Source organism: Perognathus longimembris, chromosome 9 (assembly GCF_023159225.1).
Source record: "Perognathus longimembris pacificus isolate PPM17 chromosome 9, ASM2315922v1, whole genome shotgun sequence".
NCBI classification, from domain to species: domain Eukaryota; kingdom Metazoa; phylum Chordata; class Mammalia; order Rodentia; family Heteromyidae; genus Perognathus; species Perognathus longimembris.
This window is the reverse complement of record NC_063169.1, coordinates 68,830,502-68,858,371: the sequence shown is the minus strand read 5'-3', so window position 1 is coordinate 68,858,371 and position 27,870 is coordinate 68,830,502. Positions and strand designations below refer to the sequence as shown.

The window sequence follows — 27,870 nt, the reverse complement described above, 5'->3', positions numbered from 1 at the left end:
CTTAGACTTCTTCTCACACACCTTGAGCCCGTGCCCAGCACGTGTGCGAGCAATTGGCCGGCCACAGCTGCCTCCCAGCCAGCCAACGTTTGGAAACTACAGAGACAGGCCGAAGAGAAGTCAAACTTGGAAAGAAAAAACATAAATAGAAAGGATGGTGTTTTGAGAGAGGCTCATAGACTGAAAAGTTAAAGAAAACACAGTATTTTGTGTCCTAGAAATCACAGTTTTAAAACTTCAGAGCAGCAAAGCAGAGTACACCCGAAAACTCAAGGTCATGCTGACTTTCCTCACAATGTGCTCGTGAAACAGACCCCCAAATGACCAGCACCAGGAAATAAGCTAAGAAAATTCCTGGGTTCGAGAGATTATCTTCAAAGGAAGATAATCCTTTAAGCATCTGGACAAAGAAAGATCATGTCACTTATAAAAAGGAGAGAAGCTGCAGATTACCATCAGGCTCGTCTACCACACTTTATGCCAGAAGAGGATGGAGTAATATATTTAAAATGCTCCAGGAGGAAAAGGACTATGTCCAGGATTTTATATTTAGTCAAAATCATTTTTAAGAACAAATACCTTATGCCAGGCATACTGGTTAATGCCTGTAATCCAAGCTACTGGAGAGGCAGAGATGGGAGGATTGTGGTTTGAGGCCAGTCCAGGCAATAATAATAATAATAATAAATTAGCAAGACCTAATTTCAAAACACAAGGTAGGCATGGTGCTTCATGTTTGTGATCCCAGCCGTGAGGGAGGCTTAGGCAAGAGGATCATAGGTAAATCAAGCCTACACAACCAACATGAAACCCTGCAAGCCGAAGCCAAAGGGCTGGGATTGTAACGAAAGTGGTAGAGCACCTCGGCTAGCAAGTACAAGCACTGAGTCTAGGACCACCAGCACTAAGAATAATAATAATAATAATAATGTTCCTAAGCAAACTATTCATGTGTAACAATCACCGCTTTCTTCATGAACTCTTCCTGAGAAGTTTACTAGAGACTATTTCAGACAATGAAAGTCCCATTAACATAAGACGAATAGTAATGTAGGCAGGGAGACAGACAGACAGAGGGATTAAGATCACACATGGGTTGGACAAAGAGATCATGTCTGAGGTGACCACACGTGTTTGTAATGTAAGTGCTACATAATTATTAGAAACACCGGGGACTAGAATAGCTAGAACGTGAACATTTGAGGAATGTTCTAGACATGGACCCATCAGACCCGCCTCCATTGGGGAGATGACTTGCGTGGACAGTGAGCTGATTCCTTGGCCTCTCCCCTCCCGTCTCCCTGGCCTGTGTACCCCTGGGCCAAGCAGGAGCCTGTGAGATCAGGGTGTTCCCTCCTGAGGCCCCGCCCCCCACACCCTGTAGATCCCATCCCTCGGTCCAGCTCAGGACTTGTACCCCACCGGATCCGCCGGCCCTTTGCTCCCCAGTCCTTCCCCTTGGCATAATAACGCGCTGTCATCCCTTCACGTTCCCAAGTCCTCGACAGCCCATTGGCCCTGCGGCTGCTGCCGGGGACTGAGCCCCAGCCTCCCCCCCCCCTCCCAGGGTCTCCCGTAAGGCCCCAGACGGCAGCCCCACCGAGTGGCTCTCACCTGCCACCGTGGAAGCTGGGTCTCCACTGCCAAGAGCGCTCAGCCCTGGGCGGGTTACCCGCCGCGTCCTCCCTGAGGGCTACGTGCCCTGGGCTCTCACTGCACCTGCAGCTGCCTCCTCCTCCTCCTGCCCTAGGGGCTGCTGGGTCTCCGTCTTCTCTTCTCTCCACAGCATGGAGTGTCCCATCTAGGCTGCAGAGTCAGAGTCTCGTCACTCACGCCAGACTTCCCCAGAATCAGAGGCGTAGCCTCGTGGCACCGGCTGCTCCTGATCTCAGGGAGACAGGGAGTTGGGAGACACGGGGCGAAACGCAGAGAAGCCCAGCACTCCCACCCAGCATCTCGGTCCCGTCCCGCATGCTACGACGCGCGCGAGGCAACGTTTATACCCAAGGACTCCATGTCATCTGTGGGCTCAAGTTTGAGTCCCAGTGTTGGATGGAAAGAAAAGAAACAGCCAATCGTTTCCGGGGCTGGAGGCATGGCTCGGTTGGTAGAGTGCTAGCCAGTGAGCAAAGCAGCAGCTACCTAGTTCAAGTCCCAGTCTCAGACCTAAGCAAGGAAACAGAAAAGAAGTCCATGGACATCACCCCCACTTCCTGTCCGAGTTGTGTAAGCTGCCTCTTCACCCAGTGAGAGCCCTCCACCTCGCGCCCTGTAACCACCCCGGCACCGCCCCGCTGGCCCCCAGCTCGCCTCCTCTCCGCGTGGGGAAGGCTCCGGAGGCCGCTGGGTGAGGGGCCATCGGCCTATCGGCCTGTGTGCACAGGGCTCACCCGGCTGTGGCTCTCCCATTGTCTGGCTGGAGGAGTGAGGGGAGGACTGGCCACCACAGAGTGCTCCTCAGCCTCCATCCACCTTTCTTCTGAATTCCAGACTCAGCCTGCCAGCGAGCCACCGCACCCTGACTGGCCTGTGTGGTAGGGTGTGAAACTCGAGTACAAACAGGCTAGAAATAGTGGCAGAATCGACTTCACTCCCAACACACACACACACACACACACACACACACACACCTTGTCTACTAAGATGGGTAAGAAAGAAATCCTACACTCAAATCGTGTGAGCTTCCACAGGTAATCCCTTTATCTGTATACTAGTTGATTCTCAATTACGTTGTCTGTGTACTCGCTTGGGCAGTACACTTAGTACTCAATCACTTTGTATGCTTAGTACTCAGTTGTTTTGTGTGCTTAGTCCTGGATCTCTTTGTATACTCAGTACTCAGTCGCTTGGTATAGCTAGCCAGTACTTGATCACTCTGTGTACTTAGTGGGTCCTTGATCACTTTGAAAGCTCACCTTGCCCTTTGGTTCTTTGCAGTACAACCGGTACCAGCAGTACGGGGCGGAGGAGTGCGTGCTGAAGATGGGGGGCGTGCTGTGCCCCCGGCCGGGCTGCGGAGCCGGCCTCCTGCCGGAGCGGGGCCAGAGGAGAGTCACCTGTGAAGGGGGCCACGGCCTGGGCTGCGGGGTGAGTACCGAGCGCACCCGCGGGAGCGGGGTGTCCCCGCGCCAGGTGTCTTTGCGTTTGTGAATGGGCTGCGATTCTAATTTTGATTTTTCCCTTTGGACTCAAACATCTGTGAATTTATGTATAGGAAAATAGATTGTTCTTAATTCTTCCATATTGCTCCACATATGCAAATATGTGTATTTATGGGGGGTGTAGTTGTGTGAAGATTTTTCTGCTTTATTTGCTTGTGGAAGTATTTGTTCAAAGACCCGGTGAACCATTATAGTAGATTCCACACACTGCTTGCAGTGCCCAGCTGAATCAGCAAAACGTGGCCTGTCAAGTTGCTTTAAGGCCCGCAGAGGCGAAGGAGGGAGAGGATTGCCTGTCGGGCAGGCCGACGGGCACGACCCGCCCAAACGCTCGTTTGCTTGTTTGTTTTAAGCAGTGATGAGCAAAGCTAATGATGTCTGTTAGGGAGACAGAATAAGAAATGCCAAAAGCGTTCCAAGAGGTCAAATCATAGGACCTGAGCAGCCGGCTGGGAGGTGAGGGGGGGAAGCGGCTTGCTCAGTCGTAGGTTGAGATGCCAATGGGTTCCTAGTCCTGATAACAGAAAAGAGGGGGGGGAGCAAACGTGCTTATAAAATGCCACTGAAATGCGTAGAAAGCATTTCTCTCACACTTGCAACTTCATGAGTTGTTTCGTGGAAGAAGGGCGTGGAGAGCGGATGCTCAGCACCCTAGGCAGAAGTTTTGGCTGCCCACCGCACGTCACGTTCAAACAAGCTGGCACGTGTCACCTGGTGGGGCTCTCTGTCTGTGGTGACACGTCTCGTCCGGCCCTGAGCTGAGCGATGGAGGCGGTGTGAGCAGAAGACGGTGAGAAACGAACAGGCGTAGTGCATCACAGTGAAAGCTCAAGTGATTCTTGCCGGCCCCAGAGGTTATAGAGACCCAACTGCCCTTCCCAGCCCCGCCACTGCCAGCGGGGGTGTCAGGGGCCCCCACGGTGTGTGACCCAGGCCAAAGCCGAGTGCGGGTGTCAGAATCCTGGCCAGCGTTTTCTCTTAACATGACTTACCGTCTTGGTAGGCTGTTGTCAGACTTTCATCTTCTTTTAACAACAAGGACAGCGCGCGCACACACATACACACACACACACACACACACACACACGGTGGGACATTGTAAGTAACATACGTTTAAGCTCCAAATCATGGGACATTGTGTCAGGAATAAAACGAGTCATTTCAGTCCATTTTGATTGAGAGTTTGGGGGCAAAAAGTGTGTGTCGATGTCCTGTGTGGTCTTTTGTCCGCTGGAGCGCCTACGTATCGAGTCTTATGTTTTAGTTTAACTTGCTCTGTTTGTTGTCTTGGGAGAGACTCGTTTGTTTCAGTTACCTACTATGTAGCAACCTCAAATTAAGACAGCTTAATACAATAAATAGAACATTTAGCCTGAAATACTTAATATAATAAGTAGTACTGATGAATACTAAGTATGTATAATAAATATTGACTATTTGGTAAGCGTCAGGAGTGGGCTGGCCGTGGTTCAGGTGTGAGATCTCTCGTGGAGCTTCTTGTCAAAGAGGTATCACCATGGGGAGACCCGTTGCGGGGTTTGCTCATTGAGATGGTGGAGGGGCAGAGCGGAGAGCACTCAGATCTCCCCGTGGCTGTACTCGGGCTCACAGTTCCCCATGCGCGGTCTTCCTCTTGGGCTGTTGTCCCCAAGTGACAGCTAGCTCTCCCCAGGGACAGCTGTCCAACAGAGGCTGCGGGACCCAGGCTTCTAGCTCGAGCACCCCTCCCCCCACATATCCTGCTGGGCCCTGGCTCCGAACCCACTCTCGGGAAGAGAGGAGCCGCGCTTCCTCATCTTTTAAAAGAAAAGAACTCGTGGGCCTATTTTAAACCACCGCAGTTTGCAGTTCGAAGAAGCTGAGATCAGAACGAAGAGGAGGAGTTTCTCATGGCCACATCTAAATATAAAATGAAGGACCGCATGCTTGTTTTATACTTAGTAGTGATTCGCGTAGAGCAAGTACAGATTTATTTACTATTTTACCAAAGGGTTAATCATGTCCCCAAAAGACAAATATTCAGGGAAAATTGAGTACAGGACAGGCATTTGATCAGTCTCTCCAGCTAGCCGAGAATCTACCCCGGACCAAGCCAGACCTCCAGCAGAGGATGAGGAATCCCACTCAGTATTGCAGCCCTTCCAAGGGTGGCTGTGCATAAACAGTACTTTGGAACGGGGCAGTCTGTTTATGTGCTGGCCGCTACACAGGAATGCGATGTCTGTGAGTCCAGTGAACGTCACCTGGTAGCCGCGCCGATGGTTACCAGTCTGTCTTGGATGCCAGGGATGCCTACCTTGACGGAACGGGCTGCCTGCGGATTGTGAGAGGAGAAGCCATTAGCGGCAAAGTCACAGACGAGGGTCAAGCCCTCGGCTGGAGGGAAGCGTGCATATCCTTAACTCCAGTGCTTCTCGGAACATAGTGCACAACTTCATTGTAAGGTTGTTTTAATCCATATGCGCTTAGTGCTTTCCTGAACTGTTAACGGATACAAAAAGCTTGACTCTTATTCTGTGAGTATGCAACAAAATGTTTCATGTTACTGGAAGGTTCTCATATAAAAAGCCAGATCCACCGCTCTTCAGAAATACAGGAATGTCCACTGGACGGTGGGCGTTGAGATGCCCGGCCCTCTGCCCCGCCCACCACTGAACTACAACACATGCAGACAAGAGTGTCCACGCAGACGGCTCTGCCGACCCATCCGGGGAAGGCCCGACGGGGCGGGAGGGTGGCAGCAAATCCATCACCACTGCAAAGAGTGACTGGAGAAAGCACCCCCTGCCAAGGCTCAAGGTGGAGTGTTTTCGTAGTTTCTTGGCTTTACATTCCTGACCTAAGTCTATGTTTTTGCCCTCAGCAAATGTATGTATTGAGGATGTGAATATTCATGAGTGAATATTAATGAGTGAATTTCAACATGTAGAAGTAACAGAACTAATGATCCCCTTTGCTTGTCGTTATTAATCGCCATTTTTCCTAGTATTAAAATCGCTTACCTTCGAGCCCGGCGTGACGATACACACCTTGTAATTATGAACCCTTGAGAGGTTAAGGCAGGAGAATTGTAATCTTTGAGGCGAGCCTGAGCTGTATAGCAAGACCTTGGAAAGAAGAGGGGCGGGGGAAGGGAGGGAGGACAAGGGGAAGGAAGGAGGAGAGGAAGAGCAAAAAGAAATGTTTGCCTTTCCTCCACCAAGGCCTCCTTAAAATTAATTTAGGGACTTTCATACGTTTTTATAACACGCAGTGTGTTGCTAGCCACACAGTACATGAGAGTAACAGCAACGTGCTACGTTCAGAGAGCCACAAAAAAATTCATCCATGATATGGAACTACCACAGAAATCAGAGCCCCCGCGCCCTCTGAAAGGGGGTGCACGCAGCCGAATGCAAAGGCCTGCACCCTTGGTCATGTGTAATGTCTCACTCCCGCCAGCACCAAGATTGTAGCTTTAATTCAGCCCAGAATACTTTTACAACAACAAAACTCAACAAAGAATGTACTTTGGGATCCAACAGTCTGACCTCACTCTTGGCTAACCCTTGATGATACTTTTACTATGGCTCATAAAAATATTAATTGATTTCCTGAGGAATCCGTGTTATACATTATTCCTTTCTCTGGCCTTGTTGCTATTCATCAGAACGATCGCGCTAACTTTTATGATTCCAGTGCAAAATGTTGACATGTTTAAAACCAGAAAGCAAGAACAAAATATAGAATGCTTTATACCCAGTGACTAGGGAATGCATTCACGGGGCTGGGCCATCCAACCGCGTGCGCTTCCCATAAATTAAATAAAACATCTTTATCTCATTTTGATGTTAGCTTGGAATTGCAAATGTCTAGAAGAGTATGTTATTTTTGTTTTGCTTTGTTTTGCCAGTCCTGGGGCTTGCGCTCAGGGCCTGAGCACTGTCCCTGGCTTCCTTCTGCTCAAGGCTAGCACTCTGCCACTTGAGCCACAGCGCCACTTCCGACTTTTTCCATTTATGTGGTGCTGTGGATTTGAACCCAGGGGCTTCATGCATGCTAGGCAAGCACTCTACCACTGAGCCACATTCCCAGCCCAGATTAGGTTCTTTTTAAGTAATATCTGAAGTTAGAATTATCATTTTCTGTTTTAAATTACAAGTTCAGGAACAACACTTAATAATAACTGAAAAAATTAAAATTAAATGAAAAGTCTTTTAATGTCCTGTGAGGTTAGGGAGGTTAAGTAGAGTCTCTTAAGACATCTTTTGGCTACACGCTCCTTAACAATATTAGCTTATGCTGCTGACAGGCAGACTTACTGGGGAGCTAGGGAGCCCTTCGCCTGGGCTGCCTCACTTGTGCGGGCCCTTCTGAGTCCTCTTAACAAACGGTGTCTTCTTCCACCGCTTTCCTTAAAGAGGGCCTCAAACACTGTATAGAGCAGGTTGCAGAGGCGTCAGCAAGCCGGATTTCAATAGACCCAGGTGCCTAGTTCTTGTGCCTTTTGGTTGGATATGGTGATGGTGAACAACCTATACAGTAGCGTTAATTTATTGCTTACAATTTTGATCAAATGAAGGTTGAGCCTCATTTCCACCCTTTCTCTCAATAAGAAGTGGACGGAGAAACACGGTGATGCCTAGCCTTTTACTTAAAGACCTGCTTTTACATTATGTTCGCTATTATCATCAAATACTTGTACAAAGAGGTTTCAAAGCTTGAATTGCCCACATAGATGTGTAGACCCTCTCTCTTTTCGATATGTGGTTCAGGAAGAGAAAGTAGACAGATGATCTGCATTTAATAATGAAAGAAGGAAAGAAAATGGCTGTCTTTCCTGTACTTAAAAGTTTCATTTTTTGTGAAAGTACATAACTTAAACTACGTTGAAATATTCTGTGAACTCTGCTGGGTTCTTTGCTTTTCACATACGAGAGATTAACAGTGTAGACTCTGGCTGTGTGTGGAGAGACCCTGATATGTTCAGGATGACCCCTCGGAGGGCAGGCTTTCCTCGGGGGCTCTGGGCGGGTCTTGAGCATTCCTCTGGATTGTTCTGTCCCTCTCCTGCCCCCACCACCAGCATGTCAAGAATGGAATTGCAGGTTGTTGGCATATTACTCTTTAATATCAATTTTTTTCTTCATCGGAAAGCGTTTTTCAAGGAAGTGAATGTTATGAAATGTCAAAAATTTGCATTCCATGTTTATTTGACATGTGTCCAAAGATCTAAATTAAGCTCCGAGATTGGCTCATTTGCAGATTGGAAATGAGGCTTGCTAGACTTTCTCCCTGTGAGACAGCTTGAAGTGCAAAGATAGAAAGCTTCAGAGAGTATTTTATTGTCATGAAAACTGTTCACAAATGTATAAGCAAGTCCTGTATACCATTCCTCTAGGAAGTCCTTATCAATTGGCAAATGTTCCTAGAAAGAAAGCATTCTGTGGTTTGAAGTATATACTTTCAAATACAGAATATATGTGTGTATCTATTTACATATATATACATAGCTGTTTTATTTATATATATGTTACACACATATATGCTGGATTATATACATTGTTATATAATTATTATATTTCTTATGTAATACACAATTTATATTTTATATAATGATAGAGGAAAAATAATCATGTTATATTATTATATATTATATAATTATTACATGCTATGCTGCATACTAATATATGTGTACATATACACGTATATGTGTATATATACATACATATGTATGCTAAACATTGTATGTGCGTCAAGTCCATTTTTGTTTAAATATAGGATTTGAAATATCCCTAGTAAAAGGCTTACCTGTTGAAGGCTTTCTCCCCAGCAATTGATGCTGTTGAGGGGTACTTGGCATTAACCTCCCCAATAGACTAATCCTTTGGATTTAACCTCCCCAATGGACTGGTCCATTGAATGATTTTGTAGCTCAGTGGGCTTGGGAGGAGGCTGGGATAGTTGCAGAAAAGCAAAAGTTGGCCAGTTGTACTCCAACCCTTCCCCGCCACTTGTTCTCACTCTCGCTCTCTGCTTCCCAGATGCCAGGGGCTGAGCTAGCAGCTCTGCTGCCCCAGGCTCTTTCTGCCATTGTCAGGGACCGAGACCCTGACTTGAGCCTCTGGCTGGAAGCCACCATAGAAAACATGCTATTGAGCCTCTGGCTGGAAGCCACCATAGAAAACATGCTAAGAAACCAACCATTGATTCAGCACCACCTTGGTTGCACTAGATGGCCCAGTTCATAGAGCAATAATAATAGATAATTCTTGAGAATAAACCTACCAGAACGTCCTACAGTCAAGTCTCTTAGCAACCCAGGTAGGACCCAGTGTATAGGAACATTTTGTGGTCAGGTCACTTAGCAACTCTCCCCTATAGCATGACCAGTAACCTTTTCACCCTGCCAACGTCCTACTACCCCAAGCCAACTTCCTACAGGTGCTGAAGAACTGCCCCCTCCTGCTCCAAGATTGCCCCCTCCTGCTTTAAGAGTATATAAGTGTGTGAAAAATCAAAATAAATTGGCAGCTTGAACAGACTCCCATTTGTCTTGCTGTCCTCTTTGCGTCTCCCTTTCCCTTCATTCTCTCTCGTAGGTGGTCTCCCCTGTTGATGTCCTGCAGGTTGGGACATGCCATGAAATCTAGCCCCATTTGAGGCCCAAAGTAACTCAGCCAGGCAACTGTGGACTGAAACCTCTGAGACTGTGAGCCACAGTAAAACCTTCCTCCTTTGAGCTGTTTTGAATCAGGGCTCCTGTCACCACAGTGAAAACATAGCACAAATACAAAATAATTCTGTTATTTCAAAATAATAAGATCGGGGGTGGAGATTAGCTCAATGGAGCTGAGTTTGGTCCTCAGCTCTGGAGAAATAAATGATAAGAATTAGTACTTTGAGTAATGTGTTAGGGAATCCGTTTTGTGGCAGGTTGACGGGAGACCCCTTCTGTAGCTCTGCGAGCCACCGAGTGTGCAGACGGGTCCATAGTGCAGAGTTCTGCTGCAAACAGCACCGTATCTGCACGCTGCTTTTCATCTGCTCAGGCCGCTCCGCATCTGCTCAGGCCTCCACATCTGCTCAGGCCTCTGCATCTGCTCAGGCCTCTCCATATCTGCTCAGGCCTCTCCACATCTGCTCAGGCCTCCACATCTGCTCAGGCCTCTCCACATCTGCTCAGGCCTCCACATCTGCTCAGGCCTCCACATCTGCTCAGGCCTCTCCACATCTGCTCAGGCCTCCACATCTGCTCAGGCCTCCACATCTGCTCAGGCCTCCACATCTGCTCAGGCCTCCACATCTGCTCAGGCCTCTCCACATCTGCTCAGGCCTCCACATCTGCTCAGGCCTCTCCGCATCTGCTCAGGCCTCTCCACATCTGCTCAGGCCTCCACATCTGCTCAGGCCTCTCCACATCTGCTCAGGCCTCTCCACATCTGCTCAGGCCTCCACATCTGCTCAGGCCGCTCCGCATCTGCTCAGGCCTCTCCACATCTGCTCAGGCCTCTCCACATCTGCTCAGGTCTCTCCATATCTGCTCAGGCCTCTCCGCATCTGCTCAGGCCTCTCCATATCTGCTCAGGCCTCTCCACATCTGCTCAGGCCTCCACATCTGCTCAGGCCTCTCCACATCTGCTCAGGCCTCTCCACATCTGCTCAGGCCTCCACATCTGCTCAGGCCGCTCCGCATCTGCTCAGGCCTCTCCACATCTGCTCAGGCCTCCACATCTGCTCAGGCCTCCACATCTGCTCAGGCCTCTCCGCATCTGCTCAGGCCTCTCCACATCTGCTCAGGCCTCTCCGCATCTGCTCAGGCCTCTCCACATCTGCTCAGGCCTCTCCACATCTGCTCAGGCCTCCACATCTGCTCAGGCCTCTCCGCATCTGCTCAGGCCTCTCCACATCTGCTCAGGCCTCCACATCTGCTCAGGCCTCTCCGCATCTGCTCAGGCCTCTCCACATCTGCTCAGGCCTCCACATCTGCTCAGGCCTCCACATCTGCTCAGGCCTCTCCACATCTGCTCAGGCCGCTCCGCATATGCTCAGGCCTCTCCACATCTGCTCAGGCTGCTCCGCATCTGCTCAGGCCTCTCCACATCTGCTCAGGCCTCTCCACATCTGCTCAGGCCTCCACATCTGCTCAGGCCTCCACATCTGCTCAGGCCTCTGCATCTGCTCAGGCCTCCACATCTCCTCAGGTCTCTCTGCATCTGCTCAGGCCTCCACATATCCTCAGGTCTCTCTGCATCTGCTCAGGCCTCCGCATCTGCTCAGGCCTCTCCACATCTGCTCAGGCCTCCACATCTGCTCAGGCCTCTCCACATCTGCTCAGGCCTCCACATCTGCTCAGGCCTCTCCACATCTGCTCAGGCCTCCACATCTGCTCAGGCCCCTCCACATCTGCTCAGGCCTCTCCACATCTGCTCAGGCCTCTCCGCGTGGTCGCAATCCCACATAGACACACGTGGGATCCAGCCACACGTGACTGTTTGCATGCAACTAAAGGCTCCGCTTCTCCGTTCCGGGAGCCCCAGGTGACCGGTGACTCCTGGCAGTGCAGTTATGGGGTGACCATTCGGACCCTTGGGGAGAGTTCTTTGGGGCAGGACGCATCTGGAGAAATGGGAGCACGTCCGCCTGAGGAGCCCCAGCAGCAGCTGGAGGCCTCCTGCGCCTCCACCCACGCCCTTTGGCTTCTTGAGTTGCATCCGAGAAAAACCTTTTTGGAAATAAAAGTAATTTCTTGAGCAAGAGAACATAGAGCCGCATTTCACAGAGTGGGCATCACGCCTGACGAGAGAGTGTGAGGAGGGACGGAAGCGGACATGGCCACGAAAGATCAGCTCACCCAGGTAGAGAGAACGAAACAGCTGCACGTATTTGGGACCCGCTAGGACTGCAGCCCGACACGGAGTCAAGCCGTCGTGCGTTGTGCTCTGAGGACTCACAAGATGGCGACGGTGTTGGGAGCTGTCACTGCCAGCGGGGCCGTTGGCCATTCCGTTTGCCTGACCGAGATGCTGCTGGCAGCTAGAGGGAAGTGCAGGACTGCGTGCCGTTTAGGGCAGAGGTGGCGGAACCAGCAGGAATCACCAGCCTGTCTTGTCAGCCATTAACATCTCAGGAAACTGACTTCTTTTTCTCTTCCAGTTCAAAAGTTCAGCTTGAACATGGATCTGCCTGAAACCTGATTAACACTGGCCTTCCAGGACCAATGCTGCTCCGCTTTGGTTTCCTTGCTTCCCAGGAGACAGAACGATGAAGCAGAGATTCAGAATCACATAACTAGGAGGTGTGAGCTAAGCTGGATTACATATGTTTATTTTCTGTAGGATTTAAAGCTTTTGATAGGCAAACACACATTTTTCTTGAGCTAGTGAAGTAACAAGAGCAGTCTTCCCTCATCTCTATAGAGCCAAAGCTGCCTTTTCTCTGGTACATTTGGTAAGACAGGTGTTTCATGAAATAACTTGTGATTCAAAGAATTCACTTTTTTTTTTAAGAGCATAGTGCTAAGTAGCATACCACTAATATAACGAGCCTGTGAAATCTCAACATCAGAACCATTAGGCACACAACGTTTTCCTCCTCGCAGAGAACTAATAAATGATTTTTTAATTGTTCCTATGTTTTTCTCAGATGTACTGTCGAGACAACATTTTTAATAGTAAAATCTTTTTACTTCTAACACTGCCATTGCCATAGTTTTATGGGTTTCAGCCCAATTAGAAAAGCCAGGATGAAATGTCATGCCGAGCGTGGTTAGGAAACTCATTTTCAAAGGGTCCCTCTTAAATGAATATGTGAGAGTTAAATTTTTTATGGAGTATATTAGATTATGGTGAATAAGGTATTTTCTCCTCGTGAGTGTCAATCTCATAAAACGTTCACACCGCCCGACATCGTGGTAATGACCAAGGCATCGTGGATGGACTTTCCGTGTCTCTGTTTGAAGAGGTAGGGATGGGAAGGTGCTGGTGGAATGTGAGTCCAGCTGGACGGGCCTGGGCTTCTCCCCACTGCCCCCCGGCTTTCCGAGTGGAAATCTCATGAGTCTAACTGGTTTTTCTTTTCATCTCCCGCTATTTCTCCGTTCTTCCCTCACTTGTGAGTGAAAGCCCTGCAGAGACGCATCTTACACGCTCTCTGTCTCGCTTTGCTCGGCTCTGTTCCGCTTCGGGGTCACTCCGGGTGCCCGAGGGAGTCTGAGCCCCTCCAGGCCAGCGCGGGCTGTAGCATCCATGGCTCCTTCCTGGGCCTCTGTCTGGTTTTCCCTCCGTGCGGTGTCAGGCGGTAGCTCGTGGCTCTGATATGGCTCACTCGGGCTCATACTGTATGTCTTCTGGTTCTCACCTCGGCTGCCATTGTACCATGTAGACTCGGAGTCATGGACTATGATCATCCAAGCAGTTTCATTTATCCTCTTTTTTCTTCTTTATCATGCTGAATGCATCATCACATGACTTGCCATTGTAATCATTTTCTGTACAATTCCCTGGCACTGAGTACCAATGGGTGTTGTGCAACCATCACCACTATTTCCAACAGTGTTCATCAACTCAAACAAAAACACTGTACTCAGGACTCTGCATTCTCCCCAGACAGTGATAACCTCTCATCTACTTTCTGTCCATATGAGTGTGCCGGTTTTCTACATATCTCAAATAGGGGGGGATCACTCCTACGCCGTGATGTCTGGCTTTATTTTACTTAGCATGGTGTCTCCAGGATTCATCCATGTGACAGTGTGCGTTGGCCATTCTTTCCTTCCTTGGTATGACATCCCATTACATGCACTGAATCATATTGTGTTTCCTTCATTTCCTCACAAAATCTATTGAATGGGGTTAGGCCTTCCTCTCCCTGAATCAGAAGTTAAGTGGGATCTATGACTCTTGATCCAGTTGCGAACCTGGTCTCCACTCACTGGGAACACTTCACTGTAGATAAGACCCGTACACAGCACATCAAATCTTCTGCCAGTGCCCCAAGGCCAGAGCTTCTGTTCAGTCAGCCTGGAACCCAGAGAGGCCGACCCCCTCACCCCGGTTTTCTGGGGGTTCTTAAAGACCCTCTGTAGCACTGACTCTAGCTCCTTCAGGTCCTGGTGAGCCGTAAGATGGCAGTAAGCTGCTCCTTCACTTTATCTCTGATGATACCCACTTAATCAAATGCCCAGATAGAGATTCTAGCTGGACCCCAGAGGTCACACCTGTAATCTTAGCTTCCCAAGAGGCTGAAATCTGAGGATGGTAGTTCCAAGTCCACCCAAGCAGGAGCTATCTCCAATTAATCAGCAAAATGCTGGACTAGAGGTATGACACAGGTGGTAGAACACCAGCCCTAAGTAAGCAAGGGACCTGAGTTCAAACCATGGTACCATCATTAATAAAAATAAAATAAAATAGATCATTCTAGCACGAAAAGGAAATCAGTTTATCTTGAACATAAATAATGTACTCCATATTGGAACAGACATAGTTCAGCCTTATCACCGAATCTTCCCTCCGGACAAAAGTCTCTGTCGTGGTATGGGTGGCACAAACAGGCTTGGTCCTGAATTGAGCCCAGCAGTGCAATACAGCATCTGATAGACTCACCTTGCTAGCTTACCAGCCTTCTCGAGATACGTGTGGAAATAATCTTTGGGGCACTGTTTTGCATTAGATAAAAATTTAGAAACAATTTTTCCTTAATATTCTAACAGTCACCTGTGTTTTCACACGGACCCATACAACCCAAGGCAATGCCCTGCCATGAAGAATGAGGTTAATCTACGTTCAGATGTAGAAGAAGTTCTAACACATAGAATTAAGAAAAATAAGATCAGTGCCCATAAAAGTATAGAATATTTTCCCAGAAAGCATAAAAGCTATCATTAATATAGGTAGTCTTTAACTAGAAAAATGAAGATAGGGAAGGGTTTTCAATATATGACTCTCTCTCATATCTGAATTTTCTAAATGTGTGAATAAATAGACTTAATATTTTTATAACATAAGGAACTACTGTATCTGAGATTATGAGCTACAGTGGAATTTATAAGGTGGCCATAGTTTATAACAATGTATTGCTGGAACGAGTCTGTACCAAACATGAAAAAGTGGAAAATGTGTAAGTAGGTCAAGTGCTAGTGACCCCACACATCACATATATGTATTACATTATCACAGCGTACCCCATAAGATGTACAACTACTAGATGTCAGTTAAAATTGTTTTTAGAAAGAAGGAAAGTCACAAAATTTAAAAAGCAATCTGATCCATCATTAAGTTCCCTAGAACTCTAAATCACCGTGTCAAGCACTCTGTCTCTTTGAGGTTACATGAGGAGGAACATATATGCTTTTCAACGGCAGAGTCAGAGGTGCGTAAACTAAATCTATGAAACCAGGCTACTGTTTGCAGGAAAGAACCAGGCTTATGCATCACCCACCTTCTTTTTTCTTGAGTTGTTTTGTGTGTGTGTTTTTTTTTAAATCAAGCACACTCTCCTGTCATGCTGACTTAATTGAATGACATATTTAAGAATAATGCGAGTGAAGTCTTCTGGGAAATTTAATTTACATTCTCAAAATAAGTTCTATGAAATATGTCACCGAGACACATTGGACAGCTGAATGCAAGTAGATAAATTTATTTTTTTGTGTAGCTTTAAATTAATTTAAGTAGTTCCTAAATGACAAGAAAATACCTTGCCACGCTGCTCTGAACATACCTGAATTCTAATGGATTCTATTCTCACCGTCCATTGTACTGTTTGTGGTTCCTCTGGATCCCCGTAAATTATATTTAAGGATGGAGATTGGTGAGCACGGGCACATTCATCTAAGGGGATAACCGAGCAGCAGCACCCCTCCTTTTGCTCACGCGGACGCCAACAGCAAGTCGGCAGGGTGGGATGGAGGTCACGGAGCCGCGGTGACAGCGCCCCTGGCCCGGGCACTGGGTGCCGGAGGCTCGTGCTGTTCTCACGTCGTCCCACAAGCTGTGGGAAAAGGCGCCGGCCACAAAGGCCAGCAGCGGTGAAGACGAGCCTGGCCGGTGCGTTGCCCGTGGCCTCCGGGGGTCTGCCACAGAGGCGGCCATGGCCTGGCCCAGGACCCCAGGGAAACGGGGTCTGCCACCTCCTGCTCCCCTGTGGAGCTCAGTGGGTACGAAGCTTCCACGACGACCCCCTCCAGGACCCTCCTTCTCGAGACAGGAAACCAGCGAGACCTAAGGAAGCGGAAGCGGCTCCCGGCAAGTGGAGCCTGGGCCAGCCGCCTCTGGCCTCCTTCTAGAGGCTTCCTTAGCAGACAGACCTGCCGCACCCACCCAAATCCTGTCCATTTAGAAGTGGATAGGGTACACATCACCCGACGTGGAAGGAATGGTTTTATTGTTAACGTTCGTGGGCTTCGTCAGCTATGCAGAGTAGAATGATCATTTTCATCATGGAGAAGGTTAGAATGTGTACTGTGAAATAGACGTAGTAACTTAAACTCAATAAAAAATGTAAAAAAACAAAGTTCATAGTGTGGTGAGAGACAGAAGGGATATGTGTGTGTGTCCATCTGTTTTATTTAGGCTTTCTGATTTTCAAGACATAAAATAATATCCAGACTACCATGCTGTCTAAGGCACAGGCCAAACATCTGAGCTCTGCCCGGGGCCCTGACTCCTGAACCAGAGCAGAGGGAAGCTCGAAATAAGAAGCCATTTCAGAGCGAGGAGCCGCTCACCCGTCTCCTGGAGGTCATTTGTCCGGCAGGTCTTCTTCCACACCTGCACCAAGGAAGCAAGTTCTCCCTCTTCCGTGCGGCAGCAGGCCCGGAACGCCCGTGTCCCTCCCAGCGGGCCCGCCGGCTCCGCTCTCAACAAAGCGGCATTGCTCTCACGAAGCCCTGCTGCTCGTCATCCAGCATTTGCAGGCAGAGTTCAAGGTCACGTGGCAGCCTTTCCAGCGTGCAGGGCGTTAGTCATACGGGTGGGTTTGCAATCAGACGGCCGCTGTTAACCATGTCCAAGCAGGCAGACCATACCATGGATGGCGTGCTATGATCCCTGGAGAACTCTCCAGCAAACGACCAGAGAGGAGCTTCCTGTCCCTCTGTGAGAACGTCAAGTGAGGCTTCGGTGAGCAGGCCCACATATGGATAGACACTGCCTGATTACTTGGAGGATTTAATAAAAGAGGAGACTGAGTCCAGTTGTCTTGTAACTGGGTCTCGTGCAGAAATAAGATGAAATGTTGCTTGCTGGGTCTGTCAAGGATGTAAAGTGCTTGGGATAGATGCCTCTTAGAAGAGCAATCCCCAGCTATTTCTCTGCCTTCTGTAGACCATTCCCACACTTGGTTTTGTATGTAAATGAAGGGTGAGATAGCCGTGGTTCCATTCAGGAGCTAGCCGCTACTTGGAAAGAAATAAATCGAAATCAAAGCAAGATTCTGAAAGATCCTTTTATGTGGAGACATGGCTAGGCCTTTGTGTTAGCAGCATTGTACTATTGTAAAGTGTTGAAGCTACTTAATCAATAAGAAGAGTTGAAGTAGAAAGACAGGATTAAAGAGATAAGATCTTGGCCATGCTGAATCTATCGACTCAGAATTCTCCTTCCCATAGCGAGCTGGACAGAAACTGCTTTACATCCTGAATGTTAACAGAGACTTTTTTTTTTAAGTCTGAAAATTGGTGTTTTCAAGCTCTGTCACCATGTGTATTTTTAGGTTGTTGTTCTAAAGAAACCAGCGATTGTTGTTGTGAGATCTCAAGAAAGCACTAAACTTCCAGAAAGGAAATGATTTCAACAAAACGCTTATAGTGGGTATGCTTTTAATATTCCGAGCATTGTTTTAAATGCATTGATAGATAACCAGACATCCACGGGGACACCAATTATCTCAGAAAGTTAAGGAAATAAGCCATGGGAAGCTGCCTGGACCGTTATTCACCTTCCCTGAACACCCAGGACCGTGTGTCCGTGGGGCACGATCTCACCCACACGGCCCAGCCCCGCGCAGCGGGCCACTGGTTCCTAGGTGGCTCTTAGACAACGGGTAGGCAAGTGCTGGCTTCCTAAGCCCCCTTCAGTAGGACCTTTCTTTGCTGATGGAACACAGATGCTTCCACCTTTGGGGAAAGTGACCTGACCCTCAAGGTCAGGAGCAAAGCCTACGTAGTCTGAACCAGCCTCACTGGTTGGGAGTTGTTTTGTGAAGATCCAGACCCTTCTGTGCTTGGTGCAGAACTGAGTGAATCCACTTTTAAGCCGCTCAGACACTGAGCCTCCTACTGTGACATATGTACAACGAAAGTCCTTTCTATCTAAGACACCCGAATTGAGACTCGGTGCTTCTTCACCTCAAATTCTCTTATTTTTTTTGTAAAGATATTCATTTCCTAAGTATTTAGGGCAGATGACCACCAAAAAACAAAATTTTAAGTAGGTACTTGCTAAAGATTTTGTGGTAGTACACAAAATCATCTTCAGACTATACCCCATAAGTGTTTTTGTGTCTGCTATTGCCAAAACCAGCCATTAAAAAAAAATCTCTTCTCATTCCTCTGTGGATAAATGGGCTGTAGTGTACACCACTATGTTATTCACACATTAGTCCTGTGGCGAATGACCGAGACCCAAAACAACAGTGCCTTGGGTAGCAAAAGTCTGTCCTCCTCCCTCCCTGAGAGTCTGGCGTGGGGGTGGAGACTCTGCCCGCCCCCACTCTAGTTGCTTGTGTCCAGGCTCAACCAGGAGCAGCGGACAGAAGAGATCTCCATCTCGGTAAGGTCAGAACCCAACACAGTACCCAACTCTTTGCACAGAAACCACTGGAGAAAAATGAGGCGCGTGGCCATTGCGGCCATGGCAACGAAGATAGCCATGGGGAGGCCGTGGGCCTCTCGAGGACCGTTGGGAGGAAGGACGGGGGAGGGAGCACGGGGGTGGAGGCGGGGACACCAGGCCAGTCTCTGCTGAGTCTGTTCTCTCTTTGCTCTTCTTTAGCCTGACTCGCATGCTAGCCACTTCTTCCAGTCTCTAGGTTTTTGTGTTTTCCTGCAAGAAAAACGTAGGCGCAGAATGCCACATCTTTTTTATTTCTACCAGGACGGAGTCCTTTCTCCGTGATCGTTCCTGAAAACAATACATGCTTGCACTTTCTGTATTCCGAGGCATGAAAAATTGCACCTCTGGCTTGCTGTCTTGCCTATAAAATTGTATTTGCCCCTCAAATTGAGAGGTGTTGCTTCAACAGCCTTCTGAATTGGTTCAGATAAATAGAGCTAGCGTTTCGTGTTGCTGTGAACTGGGAGCCGAGGCAAGATTCTAGAAGATTCGTTGTTCTAATGTTCCACCTGCTGGTCCTTTTGTTCTCTCTTCACATACTGATGCACTGCTTAGCCATGTAGAACCACACAGAGCCCAGATTAAAGCTTTTGGAGTTACAAATTGCAAATGATATTTCACTTAGCACTTGGAGTAATACCAACTTCTGATTTACATTTCTAACGGAAGTCTTTAAGAGTTTAGCTTTTATTTTTCCACTGTAATCAGTAGAAATCATGCTGTTTTCTACAACTAAGCTATTCTAATAGGAAACACTGGAGAAAGAAATGCAGTATTTTCTTTGTTATAGTTCAAATATACCTGTAATAGTTTGGCACCGGTGGCTCAAACCTGTAATCCTAGCTACTCAAAAGGCTGAGATCTGAAGATCATGGTTTGAAGCCAGCCCAGGAAGGAAAGTCTGTGAGACTCTTATCTCCAATTAACCAGCAGAGCTGAAAGTGAAGCTTTGGCTAGCGTGGTAGAACACTAGTCTGGAGCGCAAAAACAAAAACAAAAACAAAAAGCTCAGGGGGGCTGGGGATATGGCCTAGTGGCGAGAGAGCTTGCCTCGTATACATGAGGCCCTGGGTTCGATTCCCCAGCACCACATATACAGAAAACGGCCAGAAGTGGGGCTGTGGCTCAAGTGGCAGAGTGCTAGCCTTGAGCAAAAAGGAAGCCAGGGACAGTGCTCAGGCCCTGAGTCCAAGGCCCAGGACTGGCCAAAAAAAAAAAAGCTCAGGGACAGAGCCTCAGCACTGAGTTCAAGCCCCAGGACCAGTTACCACCCCCCCCACACACACACACACCAATAATATGTGTATATAGTATCGCACATGTATAATCTGTAAATATGGCACGGCAACATGAAACGCATAATCAAGAAGGAAGAGAGGATACTGTACAGAAGCGTCTTGTTCACGTGACGGCAAGTAATTTCTCAAATGAGATCTCTCAGAAATCCAGAGCAGGTAGGGGCTTCTCGCATCTCACCCAGAGCACACGTTGTCTGAGTGTGTGTGTCCTGTGGCTGGTGTACATAGTTCCCTTTGTCTGGAAGAACCCTGGTAAGGTAACGTAGGCCGGGATCTATTCCGTTAGATTTTGTATGCTCCAAATCTGGCAGTGGAGGGAACATGCACGATCGCACACTGCAGTTTACAAGGAGAGGAGAAGGCTGGGACTCTTGAGGGTGACAGGTTTCACAGGCCTGGGAGCATGGAGAAGATTTGCCTCGTAGTGGGGATAAAAGTATTTGAAGGATAAGACTCTGTCGTTAAGATTTAGCACCCAAACCTGGGGCTGCAGAAAATAAGGGCAGTGCGTCCCACCCCGGTGACTAAGGCGTGGAGCGGGGGCCTCCAGGCTGACCGGAGACCGCGGAAGGGCAGTCCGACCTCGTGCCTAGCTGACCTTATAGGTAAAGGAATTTGGTTGAGGGTGGCAGAGGATGGGGGCCCGGGGTGGGGGGACCCACTGAGACCCTCTCCACCAACATGACCTCATAGTGACATTTGGTCTTCACAACAACTTACCAACTCCTAACTTCTGTCTCTTCTTTTCCCTGACATTAGCTTTTCATGAATTATGTGAAGCATTTTAATTCTGCAATTTTATTTTCACTTAAGACCAATACCTCAAGGGTATGGAAGACCTAGATCACCTTTATTTTAGAGATCATTTACAAATTGAACTTACCGTTACTTTCTGCATCAAGTTTAAAGATAATGATGTGTTGTGTGCTACGTGGTATCTACTCACTGATTTTATTAGCCATGCTTCTTACTGTCTTTTAGTTTTAATCTAAAAATAAACGTTGAATAGTAAGTATTAAGTACTGCTTTTTATTACCTTGACATAAACCATGATGCCAAAACATAGTTTCATAGGAGAGCATTATGCTTAAAAGTCACCCACAGATGATTTCTGGGTGGCATTAGCAAAGATCCTTGTGCTAGCAGCTGAGGAAGGGTGGTCGGTGACTAAGTGTGGGCGGCGAGGGCCACACCCCTCCGCGCCGGTATCTCAGCGCCCCCATCGCTGCCCTGGTGCGCATGGGCGGGGAGAGGCATGTGGCAGTGTTCCGGTGCTCAGTCAGAAGGAAAGGAGGAGAGGAGAAGGGGGAAGAGAAGGAGAAGGGGAAAGGAGGAAGGGAGGGAGGGAGGGAGGGAGGGAGGGAGGGAGGGAGGGAGGGAGGGAGGGAGGGAGGGAGGGAGGAAGGGAGGAAGGAAGGAAGGAAGGAAGGAAGGAAGGAAGGAAGGAAGGAAGGAAGGAAGGAAGGAAGGAAGGAAGGAAGGAGAGAGAAAGAAAAACAATGTAAAGGGCAATTCTCCCCAGAGTGTGGCTTTCCCTGGGTCCCTGGTAGGAAGGACGGTTCAGGTTCACAGAGCCATGAGATAAAGAAGGTCCATTTCAAGTCCCCGATGACAGGTAACCCCACCTGTAGACCGGGAGCTCAAGAGTTTGGGGCCAGCTTGAACAACGCAGCCATTGATACTTGTGTACTGACCCCAAACACAGGGATCTTGGAGGCCTTTCTAAACTGACTGCCCTCCCTTTCCTCCATGAACCCCGAATCTCAGCAGCTCCCTTCCCTCTCCTGGGCTCTCCTGAGAGGGCCACCCCTCCTTTACCATGGCAAGAAACCCACACTGCCAAAACCCAACATAAGATGTTCACTAAGATGTCGAGACAGTGTGAAACGAATCAGGATCTTCAAAAGTGCTTCTTCCATGAAATTCTTCTGCTGCTCTTTTGTTTTTGTAACATGCTCAGTAAGTTTCACTGCGCTACGAGGCAAGTTAATGTTCTTCCTGTTCTTTTGTTTATCTGCCATGTAAAAGGAACTATCCCAGGAGGGTTAACATTAATTATTATCAAATGATCTTTTCCTTTCTCATCAAAAACTGAAGCAATTAAATCTCTACTTCCCAAATGCTGCAAATATTTTAAAGCATATTTAACCCATGCAGAAGTTCCTAGCAAGAGATAAAGAATCAGTAATACCAATACTGTCTTAAAAAGTTCTCAGCTGGTCTGAAAGCTATTACTTTTGTCTAATTTTTCAGAGAACAGCTTATACACAGGACAGATTCTCTCAAGGAAGCCCCATTTCAAACTGAGTCCCTTATGTAAGTAGACCATATAGGACTCAAGGTTTCAATCATTTATTACCTGAAGCTGAAAAAGTATGAATGTAAAAAGAATTCAGGCCAGGCTCTGGTGGCTCACACTGTGAATTTGGGGTACTCAGGATGCTGAGATCTGAGCACTACACTCTGAAACCAGCCTGGAGAGAAAAGTCCATGAGACTCTTAGCTCCCATTAACCAGCAAGAAGATGGAAGTGGAGCTGTGGCTTTCCAGTGGTAGAGCTCCAGCCTTGAGCACACACAAAAAAAGTTATTCAAGAGGTCAAGGCCCTGAGTTCAAGCACCAGTACCAACACACACACACACACACACACACACACACACACACACACACACACACACGAGTTCAACCATTTCCTTGGGAGCTGGAGTTGAAAGGTTGTACATGAGCGACTCAGCCCTTCCCACGCCTTTACGTCTCCTGTGCCCGAATCTGTGCCTCAATTTCCCCGGCTTATCCAATCTAGACTCTTCCACCCCTGAGACCCCAGCCTCACTCACTTGCTCGTGCTATCCCCGGAGCAGCCCACAGAGGACTTGGTGTTCCCTGTGCCACCGTATTCTGAGCCCAGGACACAGAAACCCGCAATAGCCATAGCCATAGGCCAGTGTGCCCCCCCCCCCAGCCCTGTCCTTTCGCCTTTCTCAAAGTCTCTACTCAAACAACCACCCACCAGAGCAAATACTGCATGCTGAGACTCCTGCCTTACGCTCCCTGAACGTAACTGGAACACGAAGCTTTCCTGACGGGGGCCGTGGTCACGCAAGTGCATGACCGCCCTCACAGACCCCAGTACTAAACTCCTGCAGTCCACCCTCTAGAGCAGGGCTGCTCTTGTTAGTGTCGAAATAACGGCGTAAACCAAGCAGCACCTGAGTCCCCGCCTCCCACCGCGAAGCCTGGAGGAAGGCAGGCTGGCTCCTTTGTCCCGGGGCACCGGAGGAGAGTTCCCAGAAAGGCCTTATTGATTTGGCTTTTTGTTTCATTTGGCTTAATTTCCAGGAGCGATCCTCTCCAGCCCCCTGCTTCCATGGAGGACTTAGCACAAGCATTGCAGACCCGCAGCCGCCTCTGCTGGGGAGGTGATTATGCCATCTCCTGAGGCGGCAATTAATTACCTGCACTGGCAAGAACTTCCTCAGTACCTGACCTCAAGTCGCAATCCAATTTATATTACAACAACTTCTTCTGTGGTGTGCTTTCATGCGCCCCAAATTCCAGTATGGCGGTTGCCCTGCAGAGGTGTTGTGTACTAACCACACAAGGGGACGCTTTGGGTGTGTGACCCGGGAGACCCCATCTCCCTGCGGTGGTCTCCGGGCCCACTCCTTAGTGGGAGCTCTGGAGTCCCCGTCTTATTTCCTCATCACTGGGGTGCTGGTGGTCACCAGGCTCACGTTTCCTTCATGGAACGGGGGCGGGGCGGGAGGGCTGGGCCAGGAGGTCACGTGACCTTCCCATGGCTACACTGGCTGCACCCACACTTCAGCTCTGCAAAGCTCGGGCTTTTCTTCTATAGCAAAACAGTGCCTTACCAGGAAGGTTAGAATGTTCTTTAACGAACCAAGAGGAGAGACTGGGCAGCTATCAACTGAAATAGAATCCCTTTGTATACTTGAATTCCTAAATTACTTAAGTAAAGTCAGGAACGAAAAACCTTGTCCCCGAATTCCTGTCACGGTCACAATCTCTGCATATATTTTGGTAAATTCCTCCATTTTACAAATGTATGTTAAGCCTTCAGGATGTGTGAAGTACTTTAAGGGATAAAAAGATTTCTAAAACACTGTCTCAGATTAGGAGAATTTATTCAAGTTAATTCTAAATCTTTGGGGACTAACTCTGAGAAAAGCAGTGTTTAAAGGCAGTATTCTATTCAAGGGGCCTGAGGCTCCCCAGGACAATGGCGTCTGGGGAGGGCTGTGCTTCTCCTCCCAGGATTCCCGGGGGGGCCTGCCACGATGGCATGGACAGAAAGGGGGCGCCGGCACCCCCAATTAAACAGTCGAGGATTAGGGAGAACGCAGTAGATGAGATCAATCTGACGGAATTATAACCTATGCCCTTGTAAGTTACCGTGGTGAAGCCCCTTTGTACAATTCGTGTGCGCTTCAGATGATAAAAACCAATAAAGGAATCACGGGGGAAGGAAGCGGGCCGTGCTGGGCAGGGCACTGAGGTGGAGGAGAAAGTGACCGAGAGGGCGAATGGAGGTGAGTATGGTTGGAGAACTTGATATGCATGTAGGAAAACAGAAGAGTGAAATCTGTGGAAATTGGCTGAAGAATGAGGAAAGGGGCTACGAGGGGTGGGGAGTTAATGGGGGTCCATTGAACGCATGAATGGAAATGTCACAAGACACACACACAATTCATATATGTGGATTAGAAACAGTTTTTAAATTTTCCCTGTGGAAATCCCCCCCCCCCCCCGGGCAAACAAGGTTCAGAGAGGATGGGGTCTCGGCCTACAGAGTCCCTGGAGGAGCAATTACCCCTGCAGTGTGGGAACCGCACAGTTGTACAACGAGGTCCTGGCTCCAAGAGCGTGTCTGTTGCTCAGTGGATATTTGTGAACACATAACAATGAGCCAAGTGAAAGTGCATGGCGGGGGGGGGGGGGGTGAGGGGCAGGGGGCCTCTGTTCAAGTACTGTTGTGTTTACACTTTAGGCATGTTAGCAGAACTTCTAATGGTCGCCACAGATTTAAACAAAAGAAGTGATTAACGGGACGAGATTCTGAAAAAAAAAGAGGAAACGGAATAGGCATCACTTCCTACGTTGCTTTATGTGCATTCCACGTGCTGTACCCATGCACATTGCCCAACTGCTCCCCCTCGCTTCATTTGGATCATCTAAAATGGACCGTGATGGGTCCGGGCTGAGGCTTCCTTGGAGCACTGGAGACGCCTCTCCCGGCACGTAGCTCTGTGTGTAATCGCGGAACAGTCGCCCCACGGGTCTTTAGAGGATAAATAGTACTAGGTTGTATTCATAGGCAGCTTTGGGTGACAGGTGAACCACACCTACTTTCAGTTCGTCTTCCATATGGTCATAGGTGGGGAATACTTGAGCCATCAATATAATTAGAAAAAAAATTGCAACGTACATTTTAAAAAAAATCATCAAAGCCTAGCATTGGTCCCTCATCCCTATAATCCTAGCCACTCAGGAGGCTGAGATCTGGGGGGCTACAGTTTAAAGCCAGCCCAGGTGGTAATGTCTCCGAGGCTCCATCCCCCCAAATAACCGGTAAACGCTAGAATGGAAGTATGATCCGAGTGGTAAAGCACCAGCCTAGCAAGCACGATGCCTTGAATTTCATCCCCAAGGCCCCCATATATCGTGAAGTTACTCACTAAAAGTTACTTCAAGTAACTATTTTTGTTGATTATATCCGTCATCCCTTCTATAGCCTAATAATACGCAAAGCATTTACACCATCTGTGAGAAGAACATACTTTTCCAGCTTAACACAGAAGCATTTCTCAGGAAATACATAGAACATAATAACTTTTATTATAACTGCCAAAGGTTCCGGCTACAGACACACTGTATTTAGGTTGGAGTCCGCTCTGTGCTCATTTTAATACATTTTGAGAACTTGCCTCTTATTTCTGCCTTGGAATGGAAACTAAACTTTTCTTCTGTTTGTTTTCTGATCATTTTCCCGACTCTGGTTTTATAAAGAAACATTTCTCCAATTCATTGTCTGCTTGGGACAATATTATTGTAGCGTTTTTCACATTGTTCCCTTTCTGAAGCCGGCACTCATGGAATAATTCTTTATTTCATCTCTCTTGCATCTCTGTTTAATCTTTCAGAGAGGCATTCAGGTAATTTAAATTGCAGGGACTGTGTGACTCAAGTACATACAAAGTTTTGAAGAATGGGAACAATTAGGGAGGTTCACGGGGCTGGAATTCATTTAGTTCGTCTTTGAGGAATGCAGTCTTCCTATTTATTTTACCTTATGGTGCCATCCTTGGTTTTATTGTCTACCTCGGATTATTCTGTGCAGTGCCTCATTGTCAAGCTCTCCTCTGGAGACGCTGCAGCGTGAATCCCTTGCCAATTCTTTTATAAACCCAGTGCCTGCTGAAGTTCATGGTACAGTAGACTCATGTTGAGTTTATAAAAGCAATAAACTAGAAGTGTCCCATACCATCCGAAATGCATGGAGAGTAGCTCAGAAAAATCAGCCTTGGAAGAAGCTGGTGAGTACTATCGGAATCGGGGTTCCTCGCTAACTTTCAACATGAACGGAAGGGGTGTCCTTGCAGGAAAAGATTGAGCCTACCTAAATCATGCTGATACGCAAGATGCACGCAGCAATCGGTAGTCGTCATTACAATTGGAGCAGGGACAAGTGTAACAAGTCACAGGGGTTGTCTCTGAACAGTGACTCCTGTTGCACTGAGGCCTGGTTATAACAAGAAGTGGTCATTTAAAATGCATTGTATTAAGTTCGTAAGGAGACGTTTTCCCCTAGCCATGCACCCAAGTGACTAACTTTCAATTGCTTGTGAATTCACTCATCATACATGATGACAAAGGTTATTTAGGATGCCCCCCCCCCGCCCTTTCCAGTAGTTTCAGAAGTTCAAGTTTCTGTGCCTTTCGAATCTGGCAATTTAATTACCAGGCCTCACAGAATCCAGTTGAGAGAACGTTCTCTCCATTCCAGAGGAGCTTATGTTAATGAGTCAGAATGGCTGTGGTTTTGCATACATTTACTCCACATAGCTTCATCGCACTACCATCTTCTGACTGAGAGCTGGCATGCTCTGTCACACACATACATACACAAACGCATGTGCATATGTATTTGTAATTAGCCATATAGCACACTGAGGAGACAAGATTTGCTGGAGAATGTCACCTTACACTTTTTTGTCCCTTTTAAATCCAAAGCCACTGTTGAGAAACAATGCCGTCTAAACCCAGGGGTCACCAAAAATCCTTTCTATCTGTAAGCATTGTCTGTAGTTGCTGTAAATTACCACAAACCCTACGGCATAAACCAACCACGGGTGTTGCTGTGTCCTTCTCCAGGTCAGAAGCTGAAGGCAACTTTCCCGTGCCACGGCCAGGCCGCTGGCGGGGCTCTGCTGCTTTCTCACGGCCCTGGGGAAGCCCAGGCACTTGCCCTGCCTCTCCCCGGCCTGCCGCGCCCTCCTCTGTGGTCCACACCAGCCACGCGCATGCCCTGGCCTGCCTTGGTGGTCACAGCAACTCCCCCCACCCCACCCCCGGCAG

The 27,870-nt window shown here is 48.1% G+C and overlaps 1 protein-coding gene across 1 annotated transcript in view; it reads left to right on the top strand.

The window, feature by feature from the left end:
- Positions 1-27,870, top strand: part of Prkn (parkin RBR E3 ubiquitin protein ligase) — an 884,626-nt gene that overhangs the window by 757,562 nt on the left and 99,194 nt on the right. The window contains exon 10 of the mRNA XM_048354412.1: positions 2,938-3,087. Within this exon, the coding sequence (XP_048210369.1) occupies positions 2,938-3,087 (150 nt within the window). The remainder of the gene's footprint in view (positions 1-2,937; positions 3,088-27,870) is intronic.